This window comes from Pseudophryne corroboree, chromosome 4 (assembly GCF_028390025.1).
Source record: "Pseudophryne corroboree isolate aPseCor3 chromosome 4, aPseCor3.hap2, whole genome shotgun sequence".
NCBI lineage: Eukaryota > Metazoa > Chordata > Amphibia > Anura > Myobatrachidae > Pseudophryne > Pseudophryne corroboree.
The window spans coordinates 55044042-55056618 of record NC_086447.1 but is presented as its reverse complement, the minus strand read 5'-3'; the positions used below and the strand labels follow the sequence as shown (position 1 = coordinate 55056618).

The window sequence follows — 12577 nt, the reverse complement described above, 5'->3', positions numbered from 1 at the left end:
AAACTTATACACAAGTTCCGTTTGCATCTGAAAAGGAACCCAGCTGTGACTAACATTGCAGTTACAATGACCTTAATGCAAAACAAAAAACAAGACAAATTGATGGTAAATCTGTTGATTAAAAATGTAAAACAACCTCTATCTCGTAACGAGAAGATAGCTGATACACCTATATAGTAGTCGCATGTTACAATGCATGGAGAGCAAATACAATTACTAGGTCTGCATGCAGGGTAAATACTGGCTGCTTCTGCATGTAGCCCTCATATGCTGGGCAGCTATTATTACACTGCAATTTAGATTTCAGTTTGGACACCCCCCACCCAAATCTATCTCTCTCTGCACGTTACATCTGCCCCACCTGCACTGCACATTGTTTACCCTGGTGATGGCTTTTTTCGCTTACAAACCCTTTATGTTTTACTCTCAACTCACAGTCAGCTCCTAAGTTGTTATTTTAAGTTTAATTTAACAGACGGAAGTACCTAAAGAACACTAATTCCTTCATCATTATTCCTAGATCGGTCTTGGTATAAAGGAAAAGGTCAAACTGAATGTAATATGAATTTATTTTCCAACATAAAGCAAATTATAAAAAGATATAACCTATATACCTCTACAGCTCAGCTCCGGTAAATCCTCTTTAGATCTTCCATGAAATATATATGAAAAGTCTCATCAAAAACTGTAACGTAATACAATAGAAACTGAAGAAAACGTGCAATGAATGGTTTGAGATGCAGCCACAAGAGGGCGCTCCCTGCAATGCCACTGAAAGGATTTTTATATTATAACTTCTGGCTGATAGATTTCTCAGCTCCGTGACTTCGTACTCGTTACGTCACATTAACAAATAACTATTTGTCTCCTAACGAAGCACACGAGACTGGAAGGGACAATGAAAGCCTTGCAACAAGGTCATCTGTCCAACATGTCCACACGTTGCGGCTCCTCAGAGGGCCCATATTTTGTGATTTCTATAGTTCCGGCATCCTGCCCTATGACCCCAGTGACTCCGCTGCTCTGTGAAGAGGTTTGTTGCAAAACAGGGCGGAGTGAGACGCCATTGTGTCTTCGCGAGACGCGCTATTATCTGAAACGTAGAAACAAAACATGAATAATCCGTCACGGAGGTGATGATGTCACACACAACCTCCGTCTCTCCGCATCTTCCACAAAACCCCTCAGAACTCTATAACACCCCTCCCACAGCGTACACGAGGGTGTACCCCTGCTGGTCAGCGGCCGCCGTTACCTGAACATGTGATCAGCGCCTCTGTTGGCAGAATGCGAGTAATGTCACCGTACACTAATTTTGCGGCAAAGCAGCTCATCCCGCCGTCTGCCTTGGCGTAGTAGCTGAAGGACAGCACCGTATACAGAGAATTGCTCTGCAGGGTCCCAGAGATGTACGTGGCCGGGGCTTCCTGTAATATAGAAATGGAATCTTGTGAGAGAGAATACATTACCTCATATTACTTATCACACATGCTACACGGTAGGGCCGGCTCATTATATACATATATACGGGGATATCGGCACAGATTATGATAATCCAACAGGTCTATAAGAAGAGGACTAGTCATCCATATTCCATTCCCGAAATAAAATAATTACAGGGCAATTCAATCAATCTGACACCAACTATGTGCTGTTGGAACGGTGTGGAAACGTGGGTCATGGCAGCACAACTTACCCACGTTGCGCTGTAAAAGGAGCGGTGTGCTCTGATGTAATATCTGTGACACGTGCAGCCGCCGTACATGGCGCATAATTCAGCTGCCCCATGAGTGCAAAAATAGCCTCACCAGAATTATAATATATGTGTCAGACTCTGCCGTGCTGTCATGGAAGGGGATACAGGCAGGAGTTCAAAAGTTATTTTATAGATTTGAGTCAGAATACATAAATTTGTAGCATATCAGTAACTGAGGGGCAGATGTATTAACCTGGAGAAGGCATAAGGAAGTGATAAACCAGTGATATGTGCAAGGTGATAAAGGCACCAGCCAATCAGATCCTAACTGTTAATTTACATATTGGAGCTGATTGGCTGGTGCCTTTATCACCTTGCACATATCACTGGTTTATCACTTCCTTATGCCTTCTACAGGTTAATACATCTGCCCCTGAGTATCTTATTGTAAGATTATGCAGCGGACTGGTGATGTGATAAATACAGGATAGGGTTTAGGGGCTAGAGGGGCATACATTGCGTAACTCTGATCAGATGACCACAGCCCCTCGTTACCTGGAGCCGGTCCGCCTGGTATTTTCTCCCCTCGTAGCCATTTAAATAATCAAACAGAACAGAGAGGAATTTCTTCATGTCCGGCTGTAGGTGCGTCTTGGCGATGTCTCCCAGAGGGATGAACGCTGGGATGGAGTGGCGGCCAATCCTTGGGTTCTTCAGGTTGTCCACTTGCAGGTAGTAAGAGTCCAGGTAAGTGCCCTCAAAGGCTGTGCTGATGCAGAAACATACTCCGTTGTCCGTCATCTTCCCACTGATCCCTTGAGACAGTAGATAATATACAGTGAGGAGATAATCCACCATATACTGCAGCTCTCTGCATGATGGGGCCATAGGTAACCCCCCCCCCCCCCCATATCCTAGAATACTGGACTGACAGCCCCCATTTTGCTCTCTATAATGGGACCGAGCAGAGCTTTAGCCCCCACTGGGCTTAGGACGACGTAAGTGACGTGCTCTGTACCTGTGAACCAGAGCGCCTCCAAGATGCTCCTCATTTCAGCCGCCCGCATCTCCTGCAAGACTTCCTGCGTGCTCTGCCCTGCACGCGAGCCTCCATCTTTCTCTGCGGTCAGTGCCTGGATCTGGAGACACAAGCAGTTGCCATCATGGCCTCTGAGAATATGTATGAAACGAGCGCTTCTTTCAGGGCGCGGAAAATGCGAGCGGTGACCGTGCTATCGATGAAGCCAAGTCAGTCAGTCACGCAGCGAGGCGTAGTGGGCGGGCATTACAGCATATACTACCTCATAATGGCCGCCCGATCGGTGTGGCTCAATAGTGTCAGGCTCTACCCGCATCGGTTGTGGTCTATGCGTAGCATGAGACAGCAGGCGATCCCCTCACTACTCACCTCCTCCTCCTGAAGCCTGACCATGCCCCGCAGCTCATCTCGCTCCTTCTGTAGCCGGAGAACGGTGGCTTCCTTCTGCTGCAGGACATCCGCCTGCCCCCGGCACTGCTCCTGCTTCTCCGCCAGGGTACGTGACAGTGTCTCCAGCTGCTCCAGGTGGGACAAGACACCTTCCGGGCAAGACACAGAGTTAGAGGGACCACGGAGCAGCGAACATGTAACACGCGTGTCATTTCTACAGTACCACAAGGCCGGGAATGTAACCAACAATAGAGGTGGGACTAAAGCACAATTACAGCGTCTCACCTTTCCTGAAGAGATTCTGGATCTGCTCCATGGTGGCTGCTTATTACCAATACGGAGAGCGCCCCCTGGAGGTGCCGGCCTGCAGAGACATACAGAGATGCATCAGGCATCACATATACACGGGAACAGATTTCTGATTAACAAGTGGGCAAAAGTTGTGATATAGTCAAGCTGGTGCTGGTGTATAACTACAAATCTCAGCATGCCTCCATAAACTTGGGGTTCCACACCCGGTGAAGAAACTGAAGGGGATGGGGGGCATGCTGGTACATGTAGTGCTATATATTTTAAAGAGCATTCTGGGACTTGTAGTCCTGTTATTTGGAGAGCATACTGGTACTTTTAGTCCTGTCATCTGGCTATGCTAGAGGAGCTTGCTAGGACTTGTAGTCCTAGAACATTTGGAGAGCATTCTGTGACTTGTAGTCCTGATATTTGGAGGGCACGCTGGTTCTTCTAGTCCACAGGTTCTCAAACTCGGTCCTCAGGACCCCACACAGTGCATGTTTTGCAGGTCTCCTCACAGAATCACAAGTGACATAATTAACTCCACCTGTGGACCTTTTAAAATGTGTCAGTGGTTAATGAATACACCTGTGCACCTGCTGGGTTACCTGCAAAACATGCACTGTGTGGGGTCCTGAGGACCAAGTTTGAGAACCACTGTTCTAGTCCCATGTCATTTGGTTATAGTAGAGGAGCTTGCAGGGACTTGTAGTCCTATAACATTTGTAGAGCATGCTGAGACTTGTAGTTCAACATTTAGAAAGCATGCTGGGACTTGTAGTCCTGATATTCTGAGAACTCGCTGTTACTTCTAGTGCTATGTCATATGGCTATACTAATGGAGATTCCTGGGACTTGTAGTTCTTATAACACTTGGGAAGCATGCTGGGACTTGTAGTCCAATGTTATTAGAGATCATTCTGGTATACTCATCATAGCTGTATATCAGCTTTAGAGCATGCTGGAACTTGTAGTCCTATATTACTTGCAGACACCTGGGGAGTGTGCTGGGGGCTCTAACACCACAGCAGATACAGTAAGCCAAGCCTTGTGCTTCCATAACGCTGGAGAACTGGAGGCTGCTTCCTACACCCCGGGCCCTGTCACCCATCACACCTCAGCCACGGCGGAATCGGATACAATAAACGGTTGGTTCTATATCGGAGTGGCTGAAGGGACCTTGTGACGTACCTAGGGGAGGAGCTACGTCACCAGGGGGAGGAGCTACGAGCGAACAGGGTACCCGAAAAGTACGCTCGCGACGCTTCTGGCACGGTGGCTCGCTTCGCTCACCACCTAATTACTAAAGGTATTAGTTGGTGGCGTGGATAGTAGAGGAACTATCCCGCTGGCCTAGCTCCTCCCCCTTGCGTCGTAACTCCTCCCCTTTACGGAAAAGGTCCCTTAGCCCACTTGATTCTAGCATCTACCATACATTTACATAAACATATTTACCGCCAGTCACTACGCGCAGCAGCGCTGCCTCCGGTCCCAGAGCCCAGGCGGTTACTTACTGCGGCTCACTACACTAGAGGAATACTTTGTCTTATTTTCTGTCTCCGTCACTGGGGTTACAGTAGAGCCGCAGCCGCCATTTCCTCGGAGACCATATCACCTGATCGCCCGGCACATGGCAGCTGCAGGATTGGAGACAGATATTAGAGTTACAGTTTGCTCTCTATTGTCTGACCATGCTCAGTTGCTAGGAAACGGCTGTTATCCCGGGAAAGGCGTCGCACAGTTCCTGTGCTGTGATTGGCCCACGGAAGAACACACAGCCAATGAGAAGGCGGAAGGGATGGCGCTGAATGCGGGAGGAGTGAGAACGTTCCTGTCTTTGGTTTGACATAACTTTATTTGCACGTGTTGTGGGGACAGTGACACCGGCCGGCTGTGCTGCTGCGTCTGCAGGAAAGATGGCGGCACTGGTGCAGTACGTGGTGCTCCGGAGGGACCTGCAGGCCGGGCTGGGGTGGCCACTGGGAGCCCTGGTGGCTCAGGCCTGTCATGCGGCCACAGCTGCCATCCACCTGCACTATGAGCACCCACAGACCCGAGCCTACCTGCAGGAGCTGGACACCATGCACAAGGTGGTGCTGGAGGTGAGGCTGTGCCTTATACCCCCTAACGCTGTACTGTGCCTTACTGCTATATACCTCATCATATACTGTGCCCTGCTGCTGCATGCTTCACTGAGTGCTGTGCCTTACTGCTATATACCTCATCATATACTGTGCCCTGCTGCTGCATGCTTCACTGAGTGCTGTGCCTTACTGCTATATACCTCATCATATACTGTGCCCCGCTGCTGCATGCTTCACTGAGTGCTGTGCCTTACCGCTATATACCTCATCATATACTGTGCCCCGCTGCTGCATGCTTCACTGAGTGCTGTGCCTTACTGCTATATACCTCATCATATACTGTGCCCCGCTGCTGCATGCTTCACTGAGTGCTGTGCCTTACTGCTATATACCTCATCATATACTGTGCCCCGCTGCTGCATGCTTCACTGAGTGCTGTGCCTTACTGCTATATACCTCATCATATACTGTGCCCCGCTGCCGCATGCCTCATCATATACTGTGCCCCGCTGCCGCATGCCTCATCATATACTGTGCTCTGCTGCCGTATGCCTCATCATACACTGTGCCCTGCTGCCACATGCCTCGCAGAGTGCTGTGCCCTGCTGCCGCATGCCTCACTGGGTTCCGGTATGAATGGTCGACCATGTTATGGTCGACAGTCATTAGGTCGACCACTATTGGTCAACATTGACATGGTCGACATGGACACATGGTCTACACATGAAAAGGTCGACATGATTTTTTTTTTACCTTTTTTGGTGTCGATTTTTGCATAAAGTGACGGGGAAGCCCAATTAGTGCACCGCGTCCCCTCGCATGGCTCGCTTCACTCGCCATGCTTCGGGCAAAGTGCCTCGCTGCGCTCGGCACAGATTACCATTCCAATCGTAGTTCACGTGGATCGTAAAGTATGGAAAAGTTCCACAAAAGAAAAAAAAGTGAAAAACACGTCGGCCTTTTCATGTGTCGACATTTTTCATGTGTCGACCATGTCAATGTCGACCTAATGACTGTCGACCATCTGAACGGATACCGTCTCACTGAGTGCTGTGCTTTACTGCTATATACCTCATCATATACTGTGCCCCGCTGCCGTATGCCTCACTGAATGCTGTGCTTTACTGCTATATACCTCATCATATATGGTGCCCTGCTGCAGTATGCCTCACTGAGTGCTGTGCTTTACTTCTATATACCTCATCATATACTGTGCCCTGCTGCCGCATGCCTCGCTGAGTGCTGTGCCCTGCTATCGTATGCCTCATCAGATACTTTGCCCTGCTGCCGCATGCCTCGCTGAGTGCTGTGCCTTACTGCTATATACCTCATCATATACTGTGCCCTGCTGCTGCATGCCTCACTGAGTGCTGTGCTTTACTGCTGTATACCTCATCATATACTGTGCCCTGCTGCCGTATGCCTCACTGAGTGCTGTGCTTAACTGCTATATACCTCCTCATACACTGTGCCCTGCTGCCACATGCCTCGCTGAGTGCTGTACCTTACTGCTATATATCTCATCATATACTTTGCCCTGCTGCCGCATGCCTCGCTGAGTGCTGTGCCCTGCTGCTGCACGCCTCACTGAGTGCTGTGCCTTACTGCTATATACCTCATCATATACTTTGCCCTGCTGCCGCGGGCCTCCACATGGTGTGCCTTGCTGCCATATACCTAATTGTATACTGTGCCCAGCTGCTGTATATTTTATGCAGTGCCTTGTCTCTGTATGTTGTTCCCTACTGCTGTATTCTTCCTTCTATATAGTGCCATGTCCTGGTATACTGTTCCCAACTGCCATTTACCAAATATACAGTTCTTTATCTGTATACTGTGCCCTACTACCATATACCTTATCATATGCCGTGCCTTATCATATATTATGCCCAACTGTTGTATACTTGATCATATACTGTGTCTTACCCTATATGCTATGCCCTACTGCCATATACCTCATCATATACAATGTATTGTCCCCATATATGTTGCCCTACTTCCATATACTTATGCAGTGCCTTGTAATTGTATACTGTGCCCCCCTGCACCTTATTATATACTGTGCCTTAATGCTATGTACCCTACAGTTGTGTGCCTTGTTCCCATATACTGCACATTACTGCTATATATCTCAATGCCTTGTGTCTTACTCGCATATTGTGTGCCCACTACCATTTTTCTTACTGTGCTGTGCCTTATCACCATATACTCTACCTTACTGTCATATACTTCATTGCTGTCCTCTCCTCATATACTGTACCGTACTGCCATTTTCCCCTTGCCTTATACCTGTATATACTCTACCTTACTCCCATGCACTTCATCATATACTGTGCTTTATTCCTGTAATCTGTGCTGTACTGCCATGTGCCTTGTATATTGATGAGCCTCTTACACCTTACTACCACATGCCTCATTCTTTATCTCCCACTGGAGATTATTAAAATGGGGTGAAAGCAAAACATTTTGTAGCCAATCAGATTGTTCAAAGCAGCGCCAAGTATTTCAGGAGATGGGTGTGTTTATCTTGTGGGAGGCAGCGAGCGGTGTCCTGAGTGATTTATATTGCTGAGGGCGGGGGGGGAATCGACCATCCGAGCGCAGTTATATAGCACCATATAGTGCAGCGCTGTACAGAGAACTTCCCGCACCATTGGAGCTTACAGTCTAAATACACACACATTGGGGCACTGCTCGTAATCAAAGCTACTCTGACACCAGTGTTACAGGGTAGCAGTACTTTCCACTGTGTTACTGTGCCGGCCTTCTTCCACAACAGGTGGAGGGTAGCACTGATCACTGGTGTAAGAACTCTTAGCTGTATCATTCACTTCCTGACCCCAGACCTGAACCCTTGTTGTGTGGATTTGTGCCCCCAGGTTCCCGATGAGGTGACGCTGACCACACTTGCCGAGACGCTGAAGCTGGCCAACGTGGATCACAAGCTGTGGATCGAGCAGCCTGAGAACGTGGCCACCTGTCTGGCCCTCAGGCCGTACCCCAAGGAAGAGGTGCATGCCTACCTGAGGAAGTTCAAGCTGCTGAAGTGATCGCTCTGCGAGGGAAGCTGCGGTAGATCGGCATTTAGGGGGCTACTGACGGAGTAACCCCCAGCTGCCCCCACCCTGCCATTCTACCCTGGCGCAGGGCACATCCCTGGTCAGCAGGCCACGGCCGCCGTCTCCTGTCTTGGGGGCAGGTGCGTGCTGGTGGGGGAGGTACAGTGGCACAGAGAAGGACAATAGTATCATTTGAATGTTGGTCCAGAAAATCCTGTTATTCTGTCACTCGTCACATTAGACACATCATTGGACAACATGGATCATTAAAATCCCTTTTATGTAAAAAAAAAAAAAAAAAAAAAAAAGGTTTTAGTAACTTTTTTTCTTTTTTGGGATAATAAAAAAATCTATATCTGAGACATGGACGGAAGGGGAACCAGAGTGGTCGGTGGTGGATCCATGTCCGCCTCCTCATTCCTACGTGGGAACACCGCCGGTGACCGGACCACTTTAATAGCGAGGCGAGAGGAGGAAGGTAGAGGAGGTAGTGGCACGCTGCAGGCTATACCATAGCACCGACTCGCTGAACCAGAATGTCAGGGATTTATTAGCGACTAGTTGTTGCCCGTGGCTACGCCCACGACGAAATCGCTTCTGCCAACATGTTTTTAATTTGAGGTGTTCTAGTTGCATTGGTTAGCCTGAGAGTGGCCCATGTAACAAGCTACGCCAATGTCACTGTGCCCGGTCTATCCTATGCCACCCCTTACCAGCCACAAGCGCATGGTGCCACACTTACCTCTGGCCATACATTTTGTTATTGCTGAGCTGTAACTTGGCGCATGGGGATGAGAGGAAGTGCGGGTGATTTCTGGCAGTTTCCGCTATAAAGTGATGCCATTTTCATGAGAATGGGTCCAGTCCTTTTTGTGCCAACTTGGAACAAACGGGAAGATACACTGGTCTTATAACCGGGTTGGGGCTGTGTTACCGGACACCCACAAGGGAATAGTCCCTTTGAGTCAGCATACCGACTTTTGGGATTCTCAGGGTTCTGGATGCAGGCAGAGGTATTGTGAGAGACCGCCGGTCACATACCTACATCCCTTAAAACCATACTTGCCTACCTGACCCTCTCCATGAGGGAGAAAATGCTCTGTTCCTGGACTGTCCTGGTAATGTATGATTGCCATCACCTGTGGTGAAACACCTTTCTTATCAATTAACTAGCTCACCACAGGTGATGGCAATCATACATTACCAGGAAAGTCCAGGAACAGAGCATTTTCTCCCTCATGGAGAGGGTCAGGTAGGCAAGCATGCTTAAAACCCTAGATCAGGTATTCCCAACCACGGTTCTCAAGGCACACTAACAGTGCAGGTTTTAGTGATATCCAGGCTTCAGCACAGGTGACTTTATTAGTACCTCAGTTATTTTGATTTAACCATCTGTGCTGCTGCCTGGATATCACTAAAACCTGCACTGTTGGTGTGCCTTGAGGACCGTGTTTGGGAATGCCTGCCCTAGATAATAAAAGGCTAACGCTGCTCCTCGCCTCTATGGGGGGAATTCAAGTGTTCTGCGTGCCGGCGGCCACTAAATGGCGCCCGACAGAGCAATTAAAGTTCCTTCATTCGGGCGCGCGCGTTACTGTTCTGTTGTTCCGTCATGTTGACGGGCTGGTGACTTGTATCAGTATAGATGTCTCATTGTGTATCTGCTGGTGCCGCACAGTTGGTAGAAGACGCAGCCGTCCTTTTATCTGCACATGTCACCGCTCATCGACTGTCTCTCCTCTTGCACTCTGTATTATGGGGGCGCAGACTGTCATGTCAGATATACTCTGTGCTGCAGTGCTCATCTCTATCAGGAGATGAGTAATGTGTCAGTGAGGACAGGGCTGCATGTGACAGGGGCAGTGACATGATGTGAGGAGGGAATGGAGGGAGCAGGAAGCCACAGACTGAGAGTTATATAGTGGAAGGAGCAGGGTCCCCAGCAGCACAGAGTATATCAGGAGATGAGTGATGTGTCAGTGAGGACAGGGCTGCATGTGACAGGGGCAGTGACATGATGTGAGGAGGAGAATGGAGGCAGCAGGAAGCCACAGACTGATAGGCCCTACACACATGCCGATTTTTTTGAAAGATATGAACGAGAACTCGTTCATATCTTTCAGTGTGGAGGCTCCAGTGATGAACGATGCGCGGCCCCAAGCTCGTTCATCGCTGGTCCCCCGTCGGCTGTGCATGCAGGCCAATATGGACGATCTTGTCCATATTTGCCTGCACTTCAATGGAGCCGCGTGACGGGGGGAGTGAAGAAACTTCACTCCCCCAGTCACTGCCTCCCCGCCTCCGGGTCGCTCGTCGGCCGTATCCGCCGTCGGGCGGGTCGGCCAGTGTTTAGGGCCCTTGAGAGTTATATAGTGGGAGGAGCAGGGTCCCCAGCAGCACAGAGTATATCAGGAGATGAGTGATGTGTCAGTGAGGACAGGGCGGCATGTGACAGGGGCAGTGACATGATGTGAGGAGGGGAATGGAGGCAGCAGGAAGCCACAGACTGAGTTATATAGTGGGAGGAGCAGGGTCCCCAGCAGCACAGAGTATATCAGGAGATGAGTGATGTGTCAGTGAGGACAGGGCTGCATGTGACATGATGTCATGTTTGGAGAAAACTGAACAATTCTAACGTAAGATCCTCATCGCAACTGTGAATCATGGCGGAGACCATAACACAGTTCGGGGCTGTTTTACTGCCATGATGGATGGAATTAGATTGTCTGTTCTAGCATAATGTACAGGAGAAAATCTGGGAGTGTGACCATGAGCTGGAGATAAGGAGAAGGTGGGTCTGGTTTCTTGAATACTGAGATGCCCACTTGCATTGTCTTGAGACCACGTGGTTCTGTCTCTAACCTTATGGTAGGTGCCGTTTCTCCAACCATGGATGCAGCCACTTAACCACACCCCGTTACCTTCCAGCTGCTGGGGCCAGGGAATCTGCATCCGAAAAACGTAGACCCACCTGCGCCCATTTTTAGGAACGTTGGCCAGCTCCACCCACCCCCAAGTGCCAGTAGACTGTCAGTCTGGCTGCGGCTTTTGGGTCACTGCGTGCGAGGACACAGGACCTGTGCTGTACATGCGGTAAACGGGTCCTGAACATGTGCAGGTACCTATCCATCGGAGAGGTACAGTATAATCCATTGGGTTTTACGTACATCCCTGATCCAGGCCTTTAATCCAATGTTGTGGCAGTGTGGTGTACATACAACAGCCATGAGGTGGAGCAGTTTTGTACAGCGGAATGGGCCAACATTCCTCCAAGCCAATGTGCAGACTATTGAACAATTACTGTAAGCTCCTGACTGAAGATACTTCTGCCGAAAGCTCTAAAGGGGATGCAACTTTTTAGCACCACTGTAGTCTGATCATCTTGAGGCTAATAGACACCGCCCAGACAGACAGGTGACGAATGCAGTCTCGCATTAGTGTAATAAATGGGATGCAGTCAGTTTACCTCCAATCAAAATACAGACGTTCAAAATCCCGACACCAATTGACCGATGGTCAAAATACCGACAAGGTCAAAATACCGACATTTAAAATACCGACCAGGTCAAAATACCGACATGTAAAATGCCGACAGGTCAAAATACCGACATGAGTTTTTCATGATTTTTTCCATTGAAACCGACTTGTTCATACTTTACCATCCCAGTGGACCTGGAGGGGGAATATAACAGTGTGCCGAGCGCAGCGAGGCACCGTGCCCGAAGCATGGCGAGCGGACGCGGTACACTTTATATGGTGTCCATGTTGATTTATGTCGACATACACACAAAAAAAACATCAAAAAATGCATGTCGGTATTTTGACCTGTCGGCATTTTAAATGTCGGTATTTTGTCCGTGTCGGTATTTTGACCTTGTAGGTATTTTGACCATCGGTCAATTGGTGTCGGGATTTTGAACGTCGGTATTTTGATTGGAGGTATTTCATACCGATCCCTAATAAATGGACAATGAGATGAGTTTAAACTGCAGTTTTCTCACAATAAATCGAATGAGCA

The 12577-nt window shown here is 48.8% G+C and overlaps 2 protein-coding genes across 5 annotated transcripts; one reads left to right on the top strand and one right to left on the bottom strand.

Annotated features, from left to right (window-relative positions):
* Positions 1-551: 551 nt before the first annotated feature.
* CENPO (centromere protein O) lies at positions 552-4979 on the bottom strand. 4 transcript variants are annotated; one of them, XM_063915053.1, is made up of 7 exons: positions 4872-4979; positions 3411-3489; positions 3105-3274; positions 2715-2835; positions 2252-2511; positions 1256-1427; positions 552-1093 (listed from the first exon to the last, which is right to left on the bottom strand). In XM_063915053.1, exons 2-7 carry the CDS (start codon positions 3439-3441, stop codon positions 999-1001), a joined length of 849 nt encoding a protein of 282 aa, XP_063771123.1. In that variant the 5' UTR covers positions 3442-3489; positions 4872-4979; the 3' UTR covers positions 552-998. The 4 variants fall into 4 exon arrangements, with proteins under 4 accessions (XP_063771123.1, XP_063771125.1, XP_063771124.1 ...); XM_063915055.1 differs by lacking the exon at positions 4872-4979 and adding an exon at positions 4608-4698; XM_063915054.1 differs by lacking the exon at positions 4872-4979 and adding an exon at positions 4533-4597.
* Positions 4980-5133: 154 nt separating this feature from the next.
* On the top strand, positions 5134-9414 carry PTRHD1 (peptidyl-tRNA hydrolase domain containing 1). The gene is made up of 2 exons (XM_063915058.1): positions 5134-5518; positions 8380-9414. Exons 1-2 carry the CDS (start codon positions 5333-5335, stop codon positions 8548-8550), a joined length of 357 nt encoding a protein of 118 aa, XP_063771128.1. The 5' UTR covers positions 5134-5332; the 3' UTR covers positions 8551-9414.
* The last annotated feature ends 3163 nt before the right edge of the window (positions 9415-12577 follow it).